Source organism: Amblyraja radiata, chromosome 22 (assembly GCF_010909765.2).
Source record: "Amblyraja radiata isolate CabotCenter1 chromosome 22, sAmbRad1.1.pri, whole genome shotgun sequence".
In the NCBI taxonomy this organism is placed as follows: domain Eukaryota; kingdom Metazoa; phylum Chordata; class Chondrichthyes; order Rajiformes; family Rajidae; genus Amblyraja; species Amblyraja radiata.
In genome coordinates this window covers 33094460-33121161 of record NC_045977.1, presented here as the reverse complement: position 1 = coordinate 33121161, position 26702 = coordinate 33094460, and the positions used below count along the sequence as shown (strand labels likewise).

The 26702-nt window shown below is 39.5% G+C and overlaps 1 protein-coding gene across 4 annotated transcripts in view; it reads left to right on the top strand.

Moving 5' to 3' along the window:
* fam234a (family with sequence similarity 234 member A) overlaps positions 1-25743 on the top strand; it is a 30535-nt gene extending 4792 nt beyond the window's left edge. For all 4 annotated transcript variants that reach the window (XM_033040970.1, XM_033040968.1, XM_033040967.1 and 1 more), the window contains exons 4-13: positions 2256-2444; positions 3779-3909; positions 10155-10314; positions 12248-12398; positions 13012-13158; positions 14523-14604; positions 16493-16642; positions 17995-18106; positions 20051-20261; positions 24171-25743. In XM_033040970.1, coding sequence (XP_032896861.1) covers positions 2256-2444; positions 3779-3909; positions 10155-10314; positions 12248-12398; positions 13012-13158; positions 14523-14604; positions 16493-16642; positions 17995-18106; positions 20051-20259 — 1331 coding nt within the window. In that variant the 3' untranslated portion in view covers positions 20260-20261; positions 24171-25743. The remainder of the gene's footprint in view (positions 1-2255; positions 2445-3778; positions 3910-10154; positions 10315-12247; positions 12399-13011; positions 13159-14522; positions 14605-16492; positions 16643-17994; positions 18107-20050; positions 20262-24170) is intronic.
* Positions 25744-26702: the final 959 nt, after the last annotated feature.

Below are 26702 nucleotides of genomic sequence, written 5' to 3'. Positions count from 1 at the left end.
TGTGAGGAGAATGCTATGAGAATGCAGGGTGACTTGGACAGGTTGGGTGAGTGGGCAGATGCATAGCAGATGCCGTTTAATGTGGATAAATGTGAGGTTATCCACTTTGGTAGTGAAAACAAGAAGGCCGATTACTATCTAAATGGTGTCAAGTTGGGAAAAGGGGAAGTACAACAGGATCTGGGGGTCCTTGTTCATCAAAGTAAGCATGCAGGTACAACAGGCAGTGAAGAAAGTGAATGGTATGTTGGCCTTCATAACAAGAGGAGTTGAGTATTGGTCCTTCTGCAGTTGTACAGGGCCCTAGTGAGACCACACCTGGTGTGTGGTGTGCAGTTTTGGTCCCCTAATTTGAGGGAAGACATTCTTGGTATTGAGGGAGTGCAGCGTAGGTTCACAAGGTTAATTCCCAGAATGGCGGGACTGTCATATGCTGAGAGAATGGAACGGCTGGGCTTGTATACTCTGGAATTTATAATGATGAGGGGGGGATCTTATTGAAACATATAAGATTATTTAGGGTTTGGACATGCTAGAGGCAGGAAACGTGTTTCTGATTTTGGGGGTCCAGAACCAGGGGCCACAGTTTAAGAATAAGGGTAAGCCATTTAGAGCGGAGATGAGGAAACACTTTTTCACACAGAGAGTTGTGAGTCTGGAATTCTCTGCCTCAGAGGGTGGTGGAGGCCAGTTCTCTGGATACTTTCAAGAGAGAGCTGGACAGGGCTCTTAAAGATTGCGGAGTCAGGGGATATGGGGAGAAGGCAGGTACAGGGTACTGATTGTGGATGATCAGCCATGATCACATCGAATGGCGGTGCTGGCTTGAAGGGCGGAATGGCCTACTCCTGCACCTATTGTCTATTGTCCATAATCATGAACCTCTGGGTTTGTTATTGATAGTGATCCTAACAATATTATCTTCCTTTGGTGTTGTCACCAATCAACTTTCTATTTTTCTGTTTATCAGTTTGAAGGGAGCATAACTAACATTCTAAGTTTGCTAATTTATAGACTATTAACACGAATGGAGAAAGTTCATACTTATTGGACCAGAATTAGGCCAGTTGGCCTATCAATTCTACTCTGCCATTCAATCTATCTTTCTCTCTCAACCCCATTCTTCTGCCTTTTCCCCATAACCTCTTTTCTCAAAAATATATCTCAACATATTATACAAAACATGCAGTAAAGTTTTATATATCACGATCTCAGGCAAACAATTCACATTTTTTTAATGCAAGCTTTTCCTGATAAATTCTCTCTAGTTTAGCTAATGGGTAAAAACTCATGCAGATAGATAAATTATAAACATCAAACAATGTAACCTACTCTTAGCTAGAGAATAAAAAACAAGGATTTGGAGATGTCTATTTCTGGAGATCTTTCATGTGTGCATAACGTAGTTAATTTTATCTTTCATATGAGTTTTTTTTAAACCTGATTTCTAAATTAGGTGGAACTTTGTGCGGAAAAGTTTGTCACGTAAACATGGAAATTTCTTGTCAGAGATTGTGATATATTAAAAAAAATTATTGCAAGTTTTCAAAATCTGCCAAGATATTTTTTAGTAAAGAGTTATAAAGAATATTTCATAATTTTCAAGAAGGAACTGCAGATGCTGGAAAATCGAAGGTAGACAAAAGTGCTGGAGAAACTCAGCGGGTGCAGCAGCATCTATGGAGCGAAGGAAATATGCAACGTTTCGGGCCGAAACCCTTCTTCAGACTTTCGTAATTTTCTCTCTCACTTCATGCCTAATAGTTAATTCTATAAATTAACAGCTTATAAATTATGGATATTGTCAGACACAAAGTGCTGGTGTAACTCAGGCAGCATCTCTGGAGAAAAAGGATGGATGTTGCTTCTTCAGACTCGTATAAAATTATTACGACAAGGTTTGGGATCAGAGGGCGGTAAGTGAGGTACTGCGGGGGGCTGCGGAGGATACTGCGGGTATAATGTTAGTTATATTGCCTTTAAACTGTATTCTTATACTTCAACAACAAAACAATTCTAACCGTTTTTTAAAGAAAGTAGGTGCAAATATAAACACATCCGGTTAGAATATCACCGAGTGTTTCTCATTGAAAATTTGCATCTTATTTCTTTATACACTCTTGCTGAACTTGAGCAGCAAAAAGTAGTATACATTTTTACAGTGCTTTTTAATTTCCATGCCTGCACTAAAGTGCCCAATTGTATACTATAGTTATTTTAGAGTTGACTTTTATTCCGTCTCTTATTTTTTTCAGATGGCCTTTCTTTTCCTTGTGCTTATCTAACTGTTCTCTCTGGAACAAATGGGAGCCTCCTTTGGAAGCAACCTGTAGTGGAAGATATTCAGCATATTCAATGCGGGGTTGAAAATCTCAGTGACAGAAAGTCTTCAGGATGCCTAGTTATTGGAATTCCTCATTACGTTATCGCAATCAATTCTTCTGGTATGTTTTTAGAATAAATTTAATTTGATGTTGGGGGGGGGGGGGTCGGCCTGCAGCGTCACACACGCGCACACACACCACCCACCCCCCCCCCCCCCCCACTCCTTTATATTACATTAATATTATTCATTCGCTTCTTTTACCCCATCACCCACCCTATCGACTAACGCAGTGGTTCTCAAACGGGGGTACGCGTACCCCTGGGGGTACGTGAAGGCACTCCAGGGGGTATGTGAGATTTTAAAATATATTTTTGCGCTGGTTAGGGGGTACTTGGCTGAAAAAATATTTCACAGGGGGTACATCACTGAAAAAAGGTTGAGAACCACTGGACTAACGAATAGCAGAGGGGGCAGGGGCAGAGTCCACGGGAAAAATCTCTACTGGAATATATAAAAATGTTACTGTTAGCGCATCATTTTTTCGACAAGATGTGATTATCCACAAACAAATAAACACAAAAAATACACACACATCCTAATATATATTATAGAGAGGTGTTTATTTAAGTTATTGAGAGATCAATGGATGAAGATGGTGGGAGTGTTTAGAGTAGCTGGAGAAGAATACGCAGGAGAAGAGGGGGGAATGTGGAGCTATGAAGAAATTGAATAAGGTTGGAGGTGGGGGAAGAATGGAAAAAAATAATGGATTTGTGTGGCTTCGTTTGAAGCTATTCTTTGTTTATACAATAGATATTTGTTATTCTGTAAGGCATGATGCACTTTGAGTAGTTTCCAAGTGCTGTGTATAATGGGTCATGTTAGCTTAATCCAGCCCTGAGCTTTTCATCCACTTTCTGTGACATGCCCATGGTCATGGCTACCTTTTGCAATCGCATAAACTCCTAATATATCAGAGGTTGTGCAACATGGAATAGTGACCTGTAAGCCATGCCCCCAAACCACACTGAGAGCTTTCTGTTGAAATAAATGACATATTTAAAATGTTTGTGCCTTTGTTTCAACAGAGGTGAAAACAAACCAGTCAGCTTGACTTTTTTTAGTGAGTTCAGGGATGCAGCACAAGGTGAGATGCGCTGTAATGCACAGGTAAAAAGTCCAGAATTGAATGACATGTGAATGACAGTTAGCTCCTGATACCTCATGATCTAGCCCATTTTATCAGTTTTAATATATACGGCATGCATTTCAGGTAGCTTAATTTTGTATTCTGAATTAATGCCATATTAGAAAACAGAAAAGTTAGGTTTTTGATGGCTTAATTCTAAAACCATAAATAATCCAACGTGTTGTTTGGTTTCTATAACCAACCTAAACCTATACATGATTTTTGTGGATAGTTTACATTTTGTCTTGTGTGTTATATTTAAGGCGAAACATTGTGGAGACTCAACACCAGCCTTGCTACAGATCTTTTAGTGATTGGTCCTGCATTGATACTCCCAGATCTAGATGGTGATGAAGTGGAAGATCTTTTGCTGATTTTTATACCTTCTCATCAGGTAGGAAATTATGTTTCTGACAGTGATGAGGTGAAAATTTTATTTGTAAGAAACTTTTCTTTGTATGATTAAACCATTATAAAGAATAGTTTTGTCTTTCTGTAACTTAGAACACCATCTTGTTATTATATTACACATTTGCAGATGTAATTTTGAGTCAAAATCTTACTGCACAGGAGATAGCCATGTGGCCATGTCCCATCCAGCCATGCTAGCTTTATGTAGAACAATCCCTCAAGTATAAATCCCCTGGACTGGACCCATAACCCAGTAAGTTTATTTACCTCATGCCTATCTAATTTTTTTCTGAAATCACTGATGGTCTCTTCTTCTGTGACTCATGTAGACTAAGAATGCCACATTGGTATCACTTGCAATGCAAAGAAAATAAGAATTCTTCTTCCTCATGTTCCCCAATAATTGTTGCCTAAAACCTTAAATATGTGTCCCTTAGTCCTTATTATCAGCTGGGGAGAACAACTTTTCTTTTGTCTAGGAAGGAACTGTAGAAGCTGGTTTACACCAAAATTAGACGTAAAATGCTGGAGTAACTCAGCGGGTCACGCAGCATCTCTAGAGAAAAGGAATAGATGACTGAAGAAGGATCTCAAGCCGAAACGCCACTTATTTTTTTTTTCCAGACATGCTGCCTAACCCGCTGAGTTACTTTAGTATTTTGTGTTTTTCTTTTGTCTGTTGTCTAAACTTGCAATCTTGTACACACCTATTACATTTCCCTTCATTCGCCTTTACCCCAGGGATAACAAATTCTCCAACATAACCTTATTGGAAAAATCCTTCATATACATCCACTCATCCACCTGCACACTTTCCTTAAAGTGCAATTTCCAGTACCAAATAGATTTTCCAGTAGCCTATCCAGGACTTTCTAAAGGTAATTTTTAACCTTTCTGTATTCAATGTGTCTATTTTGAAATCCATATATTTTGCTACAATTTCACTATATTCTGCCATTCTTTCACTATTTCAATGAACAACTGCTACCTATTTTCATCCAACATTGGAAGCCAATCAGCCCATTAAGTCAATGCTAGCTCTGCCTCTGAAGATTCCACATCTCCCACTGATTCATCTGGAATTTAGTCATGCCCATTAACAATCTGTTTCTTCCACATAGTCTTGGGGTGATTTAGTGGGCGGCATGGTAGGATAGTGGTAGAGCTACTGCCTTACAGCGCTCGAGACCCTGGTTCGACCCTGACAATAGGTGCTTGTCAGTATGAAGTTTGTACATTCTCCTCGTTACCTGCGTGGGTTTTCCCTCCAAGATTTTCGGTTTCCTCCCACATTCCAAAGACATACAGGTTTGTAGGTTAATTGGCTTCTGTAAATGTAAAATTGTCCTTAGTGTGTGTAGGGTAGTGTCAATGTCCGGGGATTGCTGGTCGGTGCGGATTCGGTGGGCCAACGGGCGTGTTTCCACGCTGTATCTCTAAACTAAACTTAACGAAACAATGCAACTAGCCCTCGGTCCCTCTGTTCTTGCAACACTCTTTAGAACGATGACCTTGTCTGCATTGCCTCTCCCCATTCCTTCTGCCATTGTGTCACCTCGCATTTCTCTCCCAAGTTCCATCTGCCACTTGTCGCACATTCTTCCGGTCTATCCATTTCTCGCACATTTGCGTTGATAAATCTGCACTGTCACCCAAATCTCTGAGCTTAGTATTATTGGAATACCATATAAATTACAAAATGTGCCAATGTCATTTATAAGAAGAAAAACACTGGTTTTGACGTTGACCCGTTTCCCTGATTTATTGTTTCAAACTGCTCATCTTTTGAGGAGTCTTTTTTTAACTCTTTGCTAGTCTTCATTTCCTTTCCACTTCCGCTCTGAACTTGTTATAATTAATTCTTGTTTGAAAGAAATAGTTCTCGAAGAATTGACTTGGCAAGCAACAGACACAGTTCTCGGGAGAACTCTTGAATTAGCCCGTACAGTGGGACAGCCCCATTACTCTCCCTCTTATGTGCATGTACCTGGGAAATGTACCTACACTTCCAGGGCTATCAGGGGGAAAAGTAACAGAGTGACCCTGATTGGAAAGCTTCTTCAAAGAGTTGTCCAGTCCAATTGGCTTCCGGTACGACTTAACAAAAAAAGATTAATTATGACTGCCTTGGTCAGAAATCCAAAACAAATAGCTCTTTAGGAAGATTTCATATGTTTGCGCCAAATAATATGTTCTCTTTTTTCCGATATCAGCAACGTAAAAGATTGTGGAAAGTTGTGAAAGTGTAATTAGTGAAAATTGCGCTTCTGTGATCCTTTGCATTAGTGTCAAAAACATTGCCCTAGAGTCAGGTCACGTCTTCAAAATTGCTCATGTAAATTAGTTATTCTTGGGAACTGAACTGCTTTTTGCAGGCAGCTAATATGAAAGTAAACTCAAAACATTTCCACCTACACGTGAAGAGTATTTGGATAATTAGACACTCCTAAAATAGACTTCCACATTTGGGTACTAGAGTGCTGATAATTATGATTTCTAAGGGCTTTCATTTTATTTTAAGTTGCCAAGGAACTGACACCCGAATCGTAACTTTTTAAAACAGCTATGCATATTTATGTCCTTTTTTCAGGGTGTCTCAAGAACGATAGATTGACAGCGATTTAAAATACTTGCTTTTGCAATAAATACATTTCATTTTCAGATGTATTATGAAACCATACAAAGTTATCACATAAATGTATCAAGGTATTTTTTAAAGCAAAATCTTAAAACAAAATATTTTTTTGTGGGAAAGAACGCACTTTTTTAAAGAAATAAATCAATTTTGGGTGCAATTTGGATTGGAAGTAGTGATTGGCTAAAATACAAAAAATACCCTTGCATTCTATTATGTAGTAGGATACTTTCTTCCGTTTAAACTTTGTGCCCTTAAGAAGGTATGGAAAAAAATGCCAAGGTGATTCATAGTGGTCGTAGAGTGAAGCAAATGTGGCTGTGGTATCGAGTGGTGATTCCTAAGCACTGAAAAGCAGCCAATTTTGAAGTACTGTTAGGCCAAGATCTCTTATATGGACTCTCCCTGAGGCTATGATTTAATATGAGTGGTTGCGCTTGTCAGCCAGGCAGAATTTAACTGAGCGTGCCAGCATGGGGCTCTTCAAGCTGAAGTCAATGGGAGTTGCGAATTATTTTGCATACTGGCTAGAGTTATTTCTCACATAAAGAAAAGTAGTTATGGTTGTTGGAGATCAATCACCTTTGACACAGGAGTCTAAAGGAGGGTCTCGACCCGAAACGTCATCCGTTTCTTCTCTCTAGAGATGTTGCCTGGCCCGCTGAGTTACTCCAGCTTTTTGTGTCTAAATAAGTGCAAGAATTCCTTGGGGAAGTAATCCAAGATCCAATTGCCTTTGGAAGGAGGTCAGAAATGAGGATGAGCAATCGTTTCCACCATGTACGAGATTCGTCAGAACCACGATGGATGAGTGATGAGTTCAGCACCTAAAAAGTTTCAAGAAATCTTTTACAGAATCCAGGCAAAGCAGCCGGCATGAATGATGCTGCTCCACCACTAAAGGTCATGGGCTGCAGTGTGTATATTAGGTATCTGCAAAATGCACTACAGTTATTCACTCGGGCTACTTCAACAGCATTTCCCCTCCAAATCACACATCATCCTGATTTGGATGTGCATCGCCAATCTTCCAGCGGCATCCGTGACAATCAAAGGTAAAGCAGCTTGAGTGACTGAAATTCCATCCACTGCCCTATTTATTCCCCCCCCCTCTTGATCATTATTGCACTTTGACATCAGTAACTTGCACTAGTTGCCAAGAAGACTCTGAGAGCAGCTGCCAAACTCATGACTTCTTCCATCAAGAAGAACAAGGGCAGTGGGCAGGCAGGAGCACCACCATCTCTGGGTTGCCCTCCAAAACCTGGCTGTAAAATCTAGCAAATTTCATTGATCCTGATCTATATCCTGTAACATGCTATGTTGAAGTACTGGGGAAATGCCTTTGCCAAAAGGGTGCAAGAGTTCAAGGTGATGGCTCATCACTTGCAGAGATGCTGCCTGTCCAGCTGAGTTACTCCAGCATTTTGTGTCTTATCAGGAATAATATCTTCTCTCTTTGAAGTTTTGAAGGTTACAAATGTCTTTGCTGACGAGAATCCATCAATTAAGGGGCAGTCTTCGTGTTCCACGAGGAATTTCAAACCCCTTTAAAGATAGGCTTTGCTTTGCATGTCAAAGAATTGTCGGGATGGGGCTGTGTAAAAGGTATCTGCATTTGAACATCTCAAGCCTTAGTTCATAGTAACGTTGACACGCTATTTCAAAGAAAGGCCACACATCTTAATCTGCGTGGTCAGAACAGGAACATTTCTACCGTTGAGCTTAATATAGAAACCATTACCGAAATGTAAATAATGAGGTCGAACAGAAAATGATTGAGATACTGTCATTAGGCAGCATCTGTGGAGAAAGAAACCTAGAACTGTCTGATTTTATTTAAGATTGAGTACCTGCAGTTTTTTGCATGTAAATAGAATGTTTTTGCTGAAGCTGATGCAGGCCCAAGAATTTAAGCTGTTTGAAAATGATGGTAAAAATCTCTGGAGTTTGAACCTCTGGTTGGGCAGGAGATGTGCTGATAGTATTTAGCGCGAGAGCTGCATGTGTATTGAGCAGGCACGTGCAGTCAGGGTTAGCAAGGTAGGCACTGCCTACCCTGACTAAAATTATGAAATGGTAATTGTTAAATATAAATAGTAAAGGCATGGGAGAATTATGCCTATCTAAGAGATCGATCTCAGATAGGCATAATTCTCCGTGCCTTTCATCCGCAGCACTTGTAACATGCAAAGGTCTGTGCAGCCCACGTGCAGTCGGCGCTGCTTCAAGCAGTCAATTTCAATGGGAGCTGAAGGCAGCTGAAATTCTGCCTTTGCAGTACTGCGCATGCGCAGCAGCCAACTGCGCATGCGCAGCACAAGTTTCTTGGCGGGTTTTTCAAATATGGCTTGTCATTATTTTAAGAGTATCTTAGGAATCAAAGAGAGAAGATTGGAGTTTGTGTACCAATAATGTGGTACGTAAATTTCTTGGTGCTATATGTTTTTAAATACCGTATTTCCCGGGGTGGGGGTGGGGGTGGGGGGGGGGGAGAGCTCCTTTCACAGCGTTTGGGGAGTCTGGCCCGGGGTAAAGTTGCAGGGAGGGTAGGAGCGTTGTGAAGGTGGGGACTGGGGATCGGGGCCAGTAACCCACTTGCGACGCTCCGGGCACGGACCCACCACATTGTGGCTGGGGGGAGAAGTACTTGGGGTGGCTGCGAGCGGCTGCCGGGACCGGACAGCCCCTTCTGCCGGCCTGCTCACCTCTGGCAGTGCTCTCCGTCTGAAAACCTCTCTCCTGCCGCTTGCCGGCCTCACTCATGTCAGCCGCTTCCCACAAATCCTTAAATTCCAACAGCGCGTTCAAGGGACCAATTGAGGTTACTCAGCTGTGAGAATTTAAGGATTTGCGAGAAGCGGCTGACATGAGCGAAGCCGGCGAGCGACAGGTGAGAGATGTTAAGTCGGAGAGCAGTGCCAGAGGTGAACGGACCGGCAGAAGGCTCTGAAGTGGCGGCCGCTCGCAGCTACCCGAGCTGCGTCCTTCCCCGGAAGTGGTGGCCAGTTCTGCTGTCCGTGCCCGGAGCGCTGCGGCTGCAGTGAGTGAGTTACTGACATAATCCCCGATACCCTCCTTCTCAACACTCCTGCCCCCCCCCCCCCCCCCCCCCCCCGCAACTTTATCCCTGGCACAACCTGTCCACACGCTGTGAAAGGAACTCCCGTTTTTCCCACCATATCGCCCTCTGCCTTCATCCTCCATCCCCCACCCATTCAGTAATTTTAAAAATGAAGGAGATTTGGAAGCCTTGGGCAAATTGAATTGTTACTTATTTATATTTTTAATTTTTACGGAGAGAACAATCTGCGCATGCACGGTTTAAGATTTAAAAAAAAAATTGACTGACTGCCTACCCTGAGTAATCACTCACGGCACGTGCCTGGTACTGAGGGTCAGTCTTCGTAGCCTTTGCATATCAAGCTTCGTAGCCAGGCAAAACCATGGCATAATTTATACACGAATTATCACATTGGTTCACAAATTGTTAATTTCCCATTATTACCTTTTGATTCTGTGCAAGATGTTTTCATTGAATATGAACTACAGATAATATATGCATTTAGAATGAGTGTTGTATTTTCTTCCAGGGCAACGCTGTTAACGAGTTGATCTTTATGCTAGTATCTGGAAAGAGTGGTGATCCCATTGGTCAAAGAGTGTACCAAAATAGTGCCAAAGGTCTAGTGCCTTCCAGTCCATTGATTCACGTTACCAACACTGGGGCGTACTATATTCTCTTCATTCAAGGTAAATGACAAAATGTGTTTTTTTGTTTATTTTCCCTTTTAATTTCCACCCCCCCCCCCCCCCGGTCTGCACGGCATCCAGAAATGCTATACTTCATTCTTGGATACATTTGCACAATTAATAAGGAATTTAAATAATTTGCGTGAATCCTAATTCTTCAGGTGAGTCCATACATAAATTGTTGGAATGAAACAGCAATAGCAAAGCCTGCCTCCATGTATGGGTGGTAATATTGACAGAGTTTTTAAACAATTGTTGGGCAGCATTACAGATAAGTTTAACTAATAAAATCCATTAGTAACTTGGGAGTGTAGAGAAATGTCAAAATTGCTTACTTAAAACATTTATTATATTTTCCCTCCATCATTTTCCCTTCCAGCTACCAGCCAGTGAAATGAGGGCCTTTGTAATTGTAATTAATTAATTTAGCAATCCAGTATGTCAAAACATACAAGGAATTTGATTTGCCATACAGTCATATCAAAAAAGATACACAACTACATAAAAATTACCATAAACATCCACCACAGCGCACTGTGATGGAAGGCAATAATGTATTTTCTTCCCTCCTTTTCTCCCACGGTCGGGGCAGTCGAACCATCTGCAATTGGGATGATCGAAGCTCCCAGAGCTGGCGATCAAAGCTCCCGCGATTGGGCGGTCGAAGCTCCTGCGGTTGGAACTCCCGAAGTCGCTCCCAAACCAAGGGACCGCGAGCTCCACAATGTTAACTCCGCAGGCTCCCGCGGTTGAAGCTCCCGAAGTCGATCCCCAGCAAAGGGACTGCCAGCTCCACGATGTTAGGCCGCAGTGCAGACGGAGATACGATACGGAAAAAGTTGCATCTTCGTTGAGGAAAGAGATTTTTTTTAATTCCCCACTCCCCACATAATACAAGATACACTAAAACATACATTTAACAACAGACTAAAAAAACAAAAGAAGAAATGGACGAGACAGACTGTTGGCGAGTTTGCCATCGTACGGCGCCACCCGGTGGTATGTTGGTGTCAAATGTCGTAGGCCCCCCCTCGATCATGACTGACCATGGGTGATGCATCCTAGTTGTTGGCTGCTTGCTCCAAACCTCGGCTAGAGCAGTGTCGTTGTGGCTGAAGAGACCAATGCGGGAGTGACAAGCTATGTCGCGAAGGCCACATTTGTATGTGTTCTCTGGTTTGATTAAGTTGCTGCGCTCCTTTCTGCGCGCACGCTTGTCTGTCGCTGCGTTCAACAGTTTCTGTTTGCCCGTTTTAAGATGTTGGTTCAGGGTACCTCTCCACCTTGTGCGGTCAGCTGCAGGTCTCGCCCAGGACTCCACATCGATGTCGAGCGCCTTCATATCTCTTGCAGACATCCTTGTAACGTAGCTGGGGGCGGCCGATGATTCCCAGATGTCAGCTCTACATAGAGGATGTCTTTTGGAATACGGCCATCCTCCATGCTGTGGACATGGTCCAGCCACCGCAGTCTGCGCTGCCTGAGTAGAGTGTACATACTGGGAAAGCCAGGGCGAGACAGGATCTCGGCTTTGGACACTTTGTCTTGCCAGGATATGCCCAGAATATGGCCGATGCTTCTCGGGTGGAAGGTGTTGATCTTCTCTCCTGACTGGCATTTGTAGTCCGTGTCTCACTACATGGCATATTTAGTCCATGTCTCACTGTGCTGTTGACACAGGCATTGTAGATTGCTATCTTTGTCTTCACTGTCAGCTTTGGGTTGATCCACACTCGAGTTGTGAGGCGAGCGAGAGTTGTAGCTGCCTTCCCGATCCTCTTATCATATCTGTGTCCAAGAAGAGGGTGTCGGTGATGGTGGAGCCGAGGTACGTGAACTGATGGACGGTATCAAGTTCGTAGTCGTCGATGGTGATGACAGGCGATGGTGTCAAATAGAGATACAGTAATAAAGTAATTTTCTAAACTTGCAGGAACTGTGCAAGGAGTGGCACTGAAAGATATTTATACTCAAGCAACTGGAATACCACTTTCAGCACCTAAACTAAATTCAATATTAAAGAAATCCGATCCTGAATGGGAGAAGAAAACCAATATCACGTCAGGAATAATAGAAGTATACAAGTATGTTTCTGTTTATGCATATCTAATATTGGGTTATTGTTGCTGTCAAAAAATGAAACATTAGACTTTTAGAGATACAGCGCGGAAACAGGTTTTTTGGTCCACTGAGTGTGCTGGCCAGCGAACACCCCGTACACTAGCTCTATCCTAAACACTAGGAACGATTTACAATTTTACCGACGCCAATTAACCTATAAATCTGTTCTTCTTGGGAGTGTGCGAGGAAACCGGAAATCCTCCCGCGGTCACAGGGAAAATGTACAAACTCCGTATAGACAGCACCCGAGGTCAGGATTGAACCCGGGTCTCTGGCACTGTACGGCAGCAGCTTTACCGCTGCGCCACTGTGCTGCCCTGAAACCTTTACAGCAGCAAGCTGGTTACTTTTAAAACAATGCTTACAATATGTTTAAGAAAATAACTTTTGCTTGTTGAGGTTTTTTTTAAGAAAACTAATACTTTTTTGTAAGACTGGGTATTTAACAATTGTTGGGCAGCATTAAAGATAAGTTTAAGTAATAAAATCCATTAGTAACTTGGGAGTGTAGAGAAATGTCAAAATTTCTTACTTAAAACATTTATTATTTTTTCCATCCATCTTTTTTCCTTCCAGCTCCCAGCCAGTGAAATATCTTCAGCAAGTGCATGTTGCAGGGAAGAATGCTGGCAAACTGCTCATCAGTACAGATTATGCAGTTGAGCTTTTGGATGGACAGAGCTTGCAGAGCTATTGGTACCATAATCTGTCTCAGATTCAAGGGTAAAGTTTTATTTAATTTCCAACTAAAGCAATAGTTGTGCTGGTACTTGGTGTTACTGGGAAGGTTTTAAGTTTAGGATTTTGTCATCTCAAGTTTATTGTTATCCTGTAAGTGGTCCCATGCACCAGTGGAATGTATTTGTACTAGGCAGTTTGTAGTTGCATAATAATGTAAAGTGGGGAAGTAACACTGTGTTATCAACTGTGAGTCAGGAAGTGGTCGTGCTCATATCCTGCTCTAGGAATGGACATTCACAGAATACCATAAAGTATGTTAAACAAGAAGGGCTCCCAGGACACAGTCAAAGGGAATATGATGTTTTAACAGTAACGGTGTTATGGATTAAAAAAAAGTGTAGGAAGGTACTGCGGATGCTGGTTTACACCGAAGATAGACACAAAAAGCTGGAGTATCTTAGCAGGTCAAGCAGCATCTCCGGAGCTTTATTCATCGTTTTCTGTGTGGATTGGAATTAAAGATAGGCAGGTAAAACTAAGTTAACAATGGGATGCTTTTATGAAAGAGATGCTTTAATTATACTTTTGCTACATTTCCGTGATGAGAAAGGAAAGTCAATTAAACCCATAACTCCGTGCATGAAGAGAGAATGAAAGTCAACAAAGCAGCGAGAAATGAACTTTATGACAGATATCAGGTTGATAGCAAGTGAACAACCAGGTGTGTAGGTTCTTTTTATATAGCCTTAGTGAGACCACACTTCAGTTGATGTGCAATCTTGGACTCCTTTCCTAAGACATGATATACTTGCCATAGAGGGAATGCAGCTAAGATTCACTAGATTGATTCCTGGAATTAAATGGTATGAGGAGAGATTAAGTTAACAGGTCTTGGAAGAATGAGAGGTAATCTGATTCAAGTTCATAAAAATAAATATGCCTTAGGACTTTTTAAATGTAGAGTGGGTGGTTAGAATCTGGAGTGCATTGCTTTAGAAATAGTAACAACAGTTTCAGTTGTGGCATTCAAAAAGGAACCGGATAAGTACTTACAAGAAAAAATATTTCAGGTTTGGGACAGAGGACAGGGAATGGGATGAGCTGAATTGTTCTTCTTTATAGCCAACACAGACTCAGTGGGACAAATGGACGTATTTTTGCTAATGTTTGGGGTCTTCTTTGCCAAAAAAGTAAGCATTTTCTCAAAGCCTTTTTTACAGAGAAAATATTAACAATATTTCAGTGAGGATATTTGTAAAGAATGCAGTCACTAATGTATTAATTCAATTCGAATTTTTAAATTGAAGAAAATTAAAATTGATTACTTTTATTGGAATTTTGTACAGCATTTATTATATACTTTATAAGAAAAATCATTTGGAATGATGCAAGATTTCTATTTCCAGGATGCCACTGCCTGGTTATTTTAACAAGGATGATATATTTGATTTTCTAATCGAAGATTTAATTGAAAAGAGCATGAAGAAGGTTTGTTAATGCCGCAGTACATTTCTATGAAATAATAAAAAATAGTTTGGCCGCAATGATATTTTAGTGATCATAATCTCTTCCCTATCCATGAGTTATTTAGTATTTAATCAGGCAATTTGTAATTTTCATACTTAGAATATAGGTTTAGGTCCACCACCGATTTTCTGACAACTGGTTGTCTGGCGCCCCCTTTAATCCGGCCAAATTTATGAGAGCGCACTTGAAATGCCCTCCGAAAGTCCCCCTGAAAATGCAGCGCCTAGGCTGGGCGAGGTGGCTGAGCTCAGCCTCATAGGGACTTCCATACCGATCGATGGGTCAAATTTGTCCCTTGTGGCTGGGGCTCTGGAACTCCATCCCAGCCGGTGCCAGCAAATCTGTCGCCATAGCTGTCTTCTGCAGCCGATCGGCGAGTTGAATTTGTCTCCTGTGGCTGGGACTCTGGAACTTTGGCCCGGCCAGAGCCGGCAGATCCGTTCCCTCAGCCAACTTCTAAGCCGGATATATGCGAGTCGGTATCTCAGCCCTTCGACACCCTCGGCAGGTCGTTCTGGTACCGTTGGAATCTCGGAGGCTGTGACATCTGTTGGTCTGGCAAAATGAATAATCCAGAAAGGCTATAGAACCGAGGGTGCCGGAAAGTCTGTGGTGGACCTGTATCCCTAACAAAATCAGCATTTATTGCACATCCGTATACTGCAGTTTGATGTGATAGAGTAATAATATGTTATGAATCGACAATATCTATATCAGGCTGAAGTCTTCTAAAACCTGGACTCAGTAGAAATTAATGTTTTCCTTCCCTAAGGGATATTAGAGAACTAATTGGGCTTTTACAAAATTCAGCAGATTAATGTTTAATTTAACTTAATTTAGCTTCTGTTCCAGATTAAATAAAAAACTAAAGTCATTTTCTCAATGTTTTGAATTGGTAGGAACAATTGGTAGTTATTATTTTTACATATAGCAGTGTAATTAGATTCTAGATCCAGGTGCTATATGTAAGAGCATCAATAAATCATTCATATTGCAACAGTAATGCATGCATACTATTTAAAAATAATTAAAGTACTTCAATTTGCATTCATTATACTGAATTCGATATTAAAATATAATTGTCTTGTGCTGGTTTCTCTAATATATTGAATGTGAATCAATCCCTTAGTTTCCTATTTTATGAAGTCCCCGATGACTGGAGTATAGAGTTCCATCTGAAAGTCCCAAATATCTGCGTATGCTGGAAATCTAAAATAAAATAGAAAATGATGGAAACACTCAGCAAGTCAGGCAGCTTTTGTGGAAAGAGAAAAAGAGTTAATGTTTCAAGTCAGAAACCTTTGTTAGAATGGAGAAAGGGTTGGTTTTCGGTTGCAGTGAAGATGGAAAGTGGGGCGAGGTGCAGGATGGGCAGAACAAAGAGAAAATGTAGGATAAGGTAAAACAAAATGGATTAATATGGCAGATTATGTTTCATTGTCTGTGCTATGTGTACCAGAGGTCAGGCTGTTCAAAAGGTGAGAAATCTGACCCAAGATCACAGATGAATTCATGGTAGAAATGGTCAGTTCTAACAAAGACGGAAAGAGTTGCCTAAAATGGAGAAACAAGGAACTGCAGATGGTGGTTTATCAAGCAAAGGCACAAAATGCTGGAGTAACGGGTCAGTTTGTAGAAAATGTTTTCTCCATTTTCTCCAGTGATGCTGCCCGACCTGCTGAGTTACTCTAGCATTTTGTGTCAGTTTTTGCTATAAACCAGCTTCTGCAGTTCATTTTTTATTACATTAGATCAAATGAAGAATTCAATGTTGATTTAATAAATATTTTGTCAAATTTTTATATTTTTGCTGGGAAGTATAAAGACCTAATATTGATTTGTTCTCTAGGTTACTATTGTGGATGGTAAAAGCGGCAAAATACTATGGGAGGAAGAATTAATTACCAGGGAGAACTGTCCAAAACCATCTTCTGTCAACACTGTATCCCAGTCCATCTTTTTTTTCTGGGGTGAACTTCCAACACAAAACAATGTTTCCGTAAGTCTTTTGATAGAAAATAATTTACTATTCCAGTCAATTACAGGTAGCCCCTAAGTTGTGGCAGGGATTTGTGTTCCTAGAAAATGGTCCCTATCACGTTTTTTCCTAAATGAAGACTCTACATCTGCACATGTGTTGAGAAATGCAAGTTGAAGGACAAATTTTATTTATTTACTTTAAACATAAATGTTGAGCTATTTTTTATTCCCATATCCCAGATTTTAAGTAGTGTTTGTAAATTCTAAAAGGATGAATTTCCATGTCCAAACTGCCGTAATGTGGCGGTCACTGGTAATTATTAAAGCCGATTATTTTTATCGAATGTGAACACATTTAATTTCCCAGAATTATTCTTTTTTTATTGAACTTTTTAAATAGGATTGTATAAGTAAAAGATTGCAACAAGAGAGCTCATCTATAATCTAGTTTGCAGATTGTGCAGTAATGGATCAGAAATTGATCTAATGCCATATATATATATTTATCACTATGTACTTTATTGCAAGTACACTTGAAAAGTACATAAATAAATCATACCTTCTAATAATTTCGTAAACAAGTGAAATCAAAAATGATTATCTTGGTTAACCTTTGAAAATATGTAAATTTTGAACTGGAATTTGTTGCTCTGTTGATCCTCATTTAGTGTAAATTGATTACTGATCCATGACCATCCAATGGAGACATTATGACTAGCCCTAGATATTACCATGCTTAAAAAAATACCTTTTGATCGCAGCCAAATGAGTAACAGAAATGTGTCACATAGCCTCTTGTTAAAATACTGGTTTGTGTTTCATCCATTTATGACCGCAAAATCCCATTGGAAATGCAATTGCTGGGTCATCAGATGAGGATAAGAACATGATTTAACATGATGCCTTCATCTATTTTAATTGCATGTTGAATGAGTGACAGTCCTGTTGGGTTGATACAGCCAAAGTATCAATTTGGTAAATGTTACAGCCATGGATGTCGATTTCAATGTTTTAATGCATAGGTATGATTGTATATGGATGGTTTCCTTGGGTAAATCATATAAATGAGATCCTCACTTGTATACTTCGAAGTCTAATGTCAGTAAGTATTTTGTATCTAGCATTCAGTTTTCTACTTTGTTTTGCCACTTAAATATTTGACACATTCTTTATTATGATTTTGTTAAAGTTTCTTTACTAATCACTAATATCTTTAATTATTGATGGAATCATAAAATATGAAATTAAGTAAAAGTTGATTTAATTTTTGTCCCTGTGATCTTTATTCTAATGTGCCACTTCACTCAACATATAATTTTTATTGCTCCTCTTCTAAAATGATTTATGGAATATTTGTTTTAATTTTCTCAGTTGCTGGAAAGTTTTTCAGAAAAAAGTCATAACCTCTATATGCTTCATCCATTGCATCCAAATATCATTCTGGAGTTAAAAAATGGTACTGAAAATGTGGTTGCCTTTACCAGTAAGTCGACCTACCAATTCCTACTATAAGTTACTGACAATTAATTTAGAAGACCATATTTTATTTTCTGTGTTGTTGATCTTCAAATATAGTTTAATTTGATGGGCTGAATTTGCTCAAAAAAGTAAATTACAGAGTCTGGAATGGTTCCTGCAGATTGGAGGATAGTAAATGTAACATTACTTTTAAGGAACAGGAGATAAAACTTAGCACAAACATAATTCAGTTTAAAAAGATGTACAAAAAACACTTTTTTAAAAGGATATTGGGATGAGGATAGGTGATTGTGAGTGGGATATTTATTATACTGATTGTATTGGGAAGGGTGATTATAGGGTGATGGGTTGTATATATGACTAAGGTACTGTATAGTATATGAGGGTTTTTTCTTTTCTTTTTTATTTTGTTCTCTCTTTTTTGTATGGCTTTGTAAATATTTGATTAGTGTATAAATGTAAATAATTTGGTGTACATATAGCTGCTGGTGTACATATGGTGTACATATAGCTGCTAAATTTGGAAAAGATAATTATAAGCAGTTGAATAAGGGGTGGGAATTAATAAGCGTTGACTTCTTCCTGCTACTTTTCGGACACGTACGATTTCATTTATAGATATTGTTTATGACACTTTATAAATATTCTTGTTTTGTTTTTTGTATGCTGTTTCACACTTGCTTTTTATTCTTTTATTCTGTTCGAAATAAAGAATTAAAAAATAAAATAAATAAATAGATAAATTAAAATAAATTAAAAAAAGAATTAAAGATGGCAGCAAATGGGGAACTATAGAGCCTGATGCAGGAAAAGTGGTGGAATTTATTATTAAAGGTGCAATCTCAAGATACTTCAAAAATAATCTGACTGAACAGACAGATTTACCATGTATTTATGAAAGGAAAATCAAGTTTGACTAACCTATTGGAATACCATGAGGATGCGTCTAATAGAAAAGATGAGTGGGACCATAGGAGGTGTTTTTAATTGTATTTTCAGTAGGCTGTTGATGATGCTCCTCTGGGGTATAATATGCTGGCTTGGATGAAGTAAGAATAAATAGTGCCTTGCCATTTTGGCAATGGGTACCACTGGGTTCAGCATGGGGGCCCAACTATTTGTAATCTATATCAATAGCTTGACTGATGAGACCAAATATAGTATCTCAGAGGTGTCAAGGGGATTAAGACAAACTGAATGAGTGAGCAACAACATGGCAGATAGTCAAATGTGGAAGAATATAGACAATAGGTGCAGGAACAGGCCATTTGGCCCTTCGAGCCAGCACCTCCATTCAATGTGATCATGGCTGATCATCCACAATCAATACCCCGTTCCTGCCTTCTCCCCATATCCCCTGACTCCGCTATTTTTAAGAGCCCTATCTAGCTCTCTCTTGAAAGCATCCAGAGAACCTGCCTCCACCGCCCTCTGAGGCAGAGAATTCCCCAGACTCACTCTCTGTGAGAAAAAGTGTTTCCTCGTCTCCGTTCTAAATGGCTTACTCCTTATTCTTACACTGTGGCCCCTGGTTCTGGACTCCCCCAACATTGGGAACATGTTTCCTGCCTCTAGTGTGTCCAAGCCCTTAACAATCTTGTATGTTTCAATAAGAAGTTATCTACTTCAGTAAAATAAACACAAAGCTGCTTTTCTTTTAAGACTGGTGTTAGATGGGAAAAGGTTGATATTCATAGGGTCCTTGATGTCCTTGTATACAAGTCATTGAAAAGTAACCTGCAGGAGTAACAAATAGTTAAGAAGGTAAAAGCTATGTTGTCCTTCATTGCATGAGAATTTATGTACAAGAATGTTATACACTTAAAGTTCATAATTATCTCCATAGCTGATGCTGATTTAATACTTCTTACCTGATTGTTCTTCAGATGTTAAAGAATTAATGTTATTAAGGAAAAAAAGGTACCAATGTCCTACCATTTTATTGCAGCTACCTTATTTGAACACAGCAGACATGCTGGATGTGTTCTGTTGTTGGGACAACCTAAAGGGAGTCAACCAGGCCGTTTGACGATCATCAAACAAAAACTGAAAGACATCATCTATTTAGGCAGGGTTAGACGTCTCAAGAAGGGACATGATGATTTTGATGATGTTGAAATTATAGAATATTTCCACAGAATGAGATACAGCAGCTAACGGTGAGTTTAGAAAGTCAATGAAGATTTTGTTTTACTATTTTTAGTCATCTCTTGCTGACCAAAAGCTTTAAAGCTTGATCTGATATTTATTTCCTAAAACTGAATATCTTAATTGTTCATATTGGAAAACAATGGTGTGATAAATTAAAACAAACATAATAATTGAGGCACTGTTCCCTCATACAGATAAACTAGAAAATTGTAGGAATGATTTCATTGTACAGTTCATCATTTTCCTGCAGTGAGCAAACTGAAGAATTTACTACTACAGGTGCACAACCTTTTATCCGAAAGCCTTGGGACCAGACACATTTCGGATATCGGACATTTTCGGGTTTCGGAATGGAAGATTTTTAGCGTAGATTAGGTAGGTAGCGCTGGCGGCTTGGAAAGTCTGGAGCGGCTGCCTCCTCCCCGGAGACCGGGGAATCATTGTAAATCATTGCTTAAATGTTAGTCAGTTAGTTTGGAGGGATTTTATGTGGTGGGGGTGAAGGGGGGAACTTTAATTCTTAGTCCCCTACCTGGTCAGAGAGGCGGGGAGCGGGCAATGCCTTTCCGGGTCGAGCTGGGGCTGTGGCCGGCTGCGCTGGATTTGGATTTGTAGCGCCGCGCAGCCAGGGGTAGAGTTCGCCGTGGTCGGAGCTACAACCGGCGCCGCCCGTGGCTGGACCACCGCAGCCCGGACCGCTGTGGGCCGCGGCTCCCAACATCGTGGAGCTGGGGCTGCGGTGGTCCGGCCACGGGCGGCGCCGGTTGTAGCTCCGACCACGGCGAACTCTACCCCTGGCTGCGCGGCGCTACAAATCCAAATCCAGCGCAGCCGGCCACAGCCCCAGCTCCACGATGTTGGGAGCCGCGGCACAGCGGTCCGGAGCTTACTGCACGGCGACCCGGTAAGGCATTGCCCGCTCCCCGCTTCTCCGACCAGGTAGGGGACTAAGAATTAAAGTTCCCCCCAAAAGCCCACCAAACTAACTGACTAACATTTAAGCAATGATTTACAATGATTCCTACCCTCCCGCGCAATATACACTCACCCAATATACTCTCACCTTCTCTTTTATGAATGGGGATTTAGTTCCCCTTTGTTGGAGGACCGACCGGAGGTTCCGCTGTCACCTCTGCGGGCCGCCCTCGGTGAACGTTTTCAAGGACCTTTCTTCAAGGACCGAAAAAATGTCCGCTATTCGGAGGTTTTCGTTATTTGGATCTTCGGATAAAAGGTTGTGCACCTGTACTAATCTATTACTTAATTACAGTGGATTTTTGTTTAACGACAAAATAAGGGGTTTGATTTGGAAAACATAATTTGGATCATCTGAAAAAAAAATTACGTCCCAAATCAGGTCTTTCTTTCACCTGGAAAATCACCTGTATTTTTATTTATCTAAATATAATTAAAATGTTTTTCTATTAAAGTTGTCTACACATACCCAAGTTAATGGTTGGCTCTTCTGAAATCATTTCAATATTTTAACTAATCTTTAAGTTGTATTCTAAATAATTCCTCCTTGATAGACTGTTAACTGGAATTTGTATTACATAAGGATTCATAGCAAAAGGATTTGAGTATAGGAGCAGGGAGGTTCTACTGCAGTTGTACAGGGTCTTGGTGAGACCACACCTGGAGTATTGCGTACAGTTTTGGTCTCCTAATCTGAGGAAGGACATTCTTGCCATAGAGGGAGTACAGAGAAGGTTCACCAGACTGATTCCTGGGATGACAGGACTTTCATATGAAGAAAGACTGGATAGACTCGGCTTGTACTCGCTAGAATTTAGAAGATTGAGGGGGGATCTTATAGAAACTTACAAAATTCTTAAGGGGTTGGACAGGCTAGATGCAGGAAGATTGTTCCCGATGTTGGGGAAGTCCAGAACAAGGTGTCACAGTTTAAGGATAAAGGGGAAATCTTTTAGGACTGAGATGAGAAAAACATTTTTTACACAGAGTGGTGAATCTCTGGAATTCTCTGCCACAGAATGTAGTTGAGACCAGTTCATTGGCTATATTTAAGCGGGAGTTAGATGTGGCCCATGTGGCTAAAGGGATCAGGGGGTAGGTATGGAGAGAAGGCAGGTACAGGATACTGAGGTGGATGATCAGCCATGATCATATTGAATGGAGGTGCAGGCTCGAAGGGCCGAATGGCCTACTCCTGCACCTATTTTCTATGTTTCTAGAATTTTGGGAATTGGGGAATAGGGAACACAACTACATGTAGCTTACAACCCAACAGTATCATTGAATTCTCCAATGTTAAATATTACCCCACCCTTTTTCCAGTGCGCACCCATTTCTCTCACTATTTTGCCCCTTCACTTATGTCCCTCCCTTAGGCATCACATTGCATTCCTCACCTCCTTATCTGACATTCTTGTCCTTTTCATCTTGAGTCTTTGTTGCTTACTCCACCCCATTTCCCAATCAAGCCCCGCCCACTTCTATCCACCTATCACTTGCCAGGCTTTGTCCTGCTCCCACTTCTCTTTTCCAGCTTTCTCCCTCCTATTACAATGTCCAAAGAAGGTTCCTGACCCTCAAGGTCACCAATCCATTCCCTCCACAGATGCTGCCTAACCCGCTGAGTTACTCTAGCACTTTGTATTTTGGTCAAGATTGCAGTAAGCGCAGTTCCTGTGCCCCCACGACTACTGGCTTTAGTTAAACCTCAAATTAAGTAGAATTGAATGCCCACAACAAATTGGTACTTAAGTAAATTTAGGCACCGTTATATAAATCTTATATCTGAAGAATGGTCTAGACCCGAAATGTCACCCATTCCTTCGCCCCAGAGATGCTGCCTGGCCCGCTGAGTTACTCCAACATTTTGTGTCTATCTTTGGTTTAATCCAGCATCTGCAGTTCATTGCTTCACATTGTATGTAAAATGGTATGTAAAGTGGACAAACCAGGTGTTGGGCATTTTTTTGTGTACAATGGGATCTGCCAACGGTAGTCTGCACTTTTAATAAGGATTTTAAAATATGTCTCAACTGTATTTACCAAGTACATATGAGAGGATACCCAATGGGCCTGCTCAAAATTAACATATTAAAGAACATTTGGATTGTATGGACCTATTTATAATGGGTAGTCATGATAGAGTTAAGTACAAAAAATCATGACAGCCTTGCTTTAAGCTAAAACTTGTTTTAAAGGGCTTCCAAACTGTTCCTTTACGTTTTAGATTGAGAGGTCTTCTTGCACTTATTTTGAACATCTAGTTTGAGCACTAGATCAATGTGTCAACATTGTGGCAATAACATGGGTTCTACTGCTGTTCTTTGTTTTAAAATTTAATACCATACACATTTATTAATGTAGTTCAAATGAAATTACTTGGGGTGGGTAGAGAATGAAGAATACTGGGGAAATGCATTTTTTTTCTACATTTGAATGATAATGGGGGTGAGGCGGGGTAAAGGTTGTCTTGGAACTATTATTTTATTTACTGCTTCCAATTTTACACAAACTCAAAATAATTTAGAAAGACATAATCATGGTATGCAATGTAATAATGTATAATGTACTCAAATCAAATAAAGATACATGGCCTACTGTAGGTTGTAATTGTCCTTAATTTTTACAAACCATTAAATCCACTCATTCCAAATTTGAAGATGCAAATTGATTGATTTGAAGTACATTTCCAGGATTTATTTTCATTTCAAATTGTTTGAATATTGAGAGATCTCTACTGTATTTCATTTTTTAAACATTTTTTTAAAGATATGTTCTTCATAAGGACATGACAGTTGGATTTTTAAAAGATCAGGAAAAGGTCGCTATTGGGAGATAGATTATGAATATTATGTTCCTTGTAAGTTAAATCTTGTATATGTTAACTACAACACAAAGTTGCATTTTATTAGAATTACAGTTAAACATCTAATTTTTCCTAGGTTTTTAGTAATGAAGAAAGTTTGCTGAATAATGACGACACAGTACATCTTTGAAAAGAGTTGTGGAGAAAGTAAGTTTCAGTTCTAAGATGGGCAAATTAATTTATAGGAAGAAGGATAGGTTGAGAAATCGAAGAGTACTTATTTATGAATACATTATGGCAATGTGCCAACTTTAACAATGAAATGTTACTGCAGCCTTTGCTGAAGATGTGCCTAATGACTCTTAAGTGATTGCCAGCATTGAGTAAGTTTCAAATGATTATTTTAATACAATGGGGGAAATATCTATTATATAATTTATCCTTTAATGGACAAACTATTAATCAATGTACAAATTAATCCAAATAAAACTAATGGCTTAAATTGTAGAAATATGAACAGTAAGTTTTCAGCCTTGTAATACTTTGTTTGATTTATATAGTTTCACAGACATGATCATTATAATTATTGCTAGCACCTCAAATTAGCTGCAGTGGCATTTTTGGGGTAAGATGTTGAGTCTGCCCTCTCAGATTAAATATTACTTGGCAATCCTGCAAAGCAGGGCAATTCACCTCGATGTACAAGCCAATGTTTATTCAATGAATATAACAAATAATTTGGTGTTTCTGGGAGCTTGCTGTGTATAAATTGACAACTTTATTTACATTGGACGTACTTCATGGGTTATAAGCACTTTATAATTTCCTGAAGTAATGAAAGTTGCTGCTTACATTCTTTTGTTCTTCATGGGAAACAGGAACATTGGTGAGGACAAAAATAAATGATTTAGTTTAAGATCACAATGAAACTAATTCTTGCAGTCTGCATGAACTTTATGCTAGAGAATAGAAGTTAGTAAATTCAGTATTTTAAGGTTTAATTTTCTCCAAACAGAAATAGTTGATGACTTTATACATTCACAAAATAGTTGATATTTCTGTATGATTAATTCATTGATGTGTATCCTTATTACCTATTTTGTATTAGATATTTTTTGTCTAAAGTGTTTACCTGTGTAAGACAATGACATAAATTGATTACACGATTGCTAAACTTTTGGTAATTGAAACACTTGGTATTTATTTCAGTAAAAATCTCTTGTTAAATAAAAAATGCCAAAGACATAAACAATTGCCAATTAAATCCAACCTACCTGTGGTGTAGATGAATTGTACTGACACAAAAATTGAAAAATTAATTATAAATGTAAACAAATGTTGACATTACTGACCTATCCAATTTCAATACTGTATTTCTTAATTGGTGACTTTTAATGTGCAGAATATCAGTTACATTGGCAATGTGACTATAAATTACTTAATGCTGTGTGGTTTTCTTTGTATGTACTTCAATGTGCTAGTGATTTTAAGTGGAAAGTTCACCATGCGTACATCGAACAATTAACATGTTATGTAAAGCTTATGGTTTGAATGCCTTCTACAAAATGATTCAGTTAGATGCAACGGTGGATTGAAATTTTCTTTGCACTAATTTTCAGATGTTATAATGTTTTTTTGCATTGTATTGATGAAGTATCTTAAAAGTGCTGTGAGAATGTGGTTTGTAATAAACTCGTAAATTATAACCAGCTGAATAATTTGTTCTCTTTACTTGTAAACATAAATTGCTTTTTTATTCTTGTGGATTATGTTTACGAATCCAAACAATGCAATTGGATGGAATTGAATTGAAAACATTACAACACTTGAGCCAATGAACAAGTTTTACCTCTAATGGGCTTCAAAAGCTGGCAGTTCTGTCTGAATATCACAATTGGCAGAGCAGCAGTCTGTAGGTACATGTGGTGAAATGTCATTCACTCATGCCTTTGGGCTTCATTGTTTGTTTTTCATGAGTGATGGAACACAAGCTGCGCTTTGCGGTTAATTTGGCCTTGCAGTAGGTATGTTGCAAAGCGTACCTGAAGCGTCTTTGAAAATCTGCCGCTACGGGTGTGCGCGATTTTGGCGCCGTTTAGAGGGGGCGGGTTTAAAACGCGATTTTCTCTAGGCTGTTCAAATCGAAGATGTTCAGCCTAGTTAATTATTAACGAAAAATCGCTGGAAGACCCCGTCGCAAAAGCTATTATTAGGTTTAAAGGCCTTGAATAATAGTTATAGTAGTTTAAAAATCAATCTCTAAACCCGCGACCGCCAGCAACCGCAGGGTCTCATAAAGCAGACAACTGAAGGAAGGTTGTATATTTTTACATAAAAAGGGCTTCTAAAGATCCCGTTATACAAAGTTTAATATTGCGAGTAGCTCATTTTGGGCCCATTATATCGCGCAGTATTTTTCTGGGCATTTGAGGGCACAAATCTACCGCAATGTGAACGTTCTAAACCAGCGCGTTCCACAGGGACCAACTGGAAAGCTGATTTAAATGGGCATTTATTTACAGCAATTGAACACTGAATTCCTTCCATTTGGCCTATAAATTAATGTAAATGAGATTTAAAAATCATGTTTTATTGTGAATTATTTGTGAATATTATTTGGACATTTAGGCTATTTAAAAATGTTAATCATTTATTAAGAAATGGATAG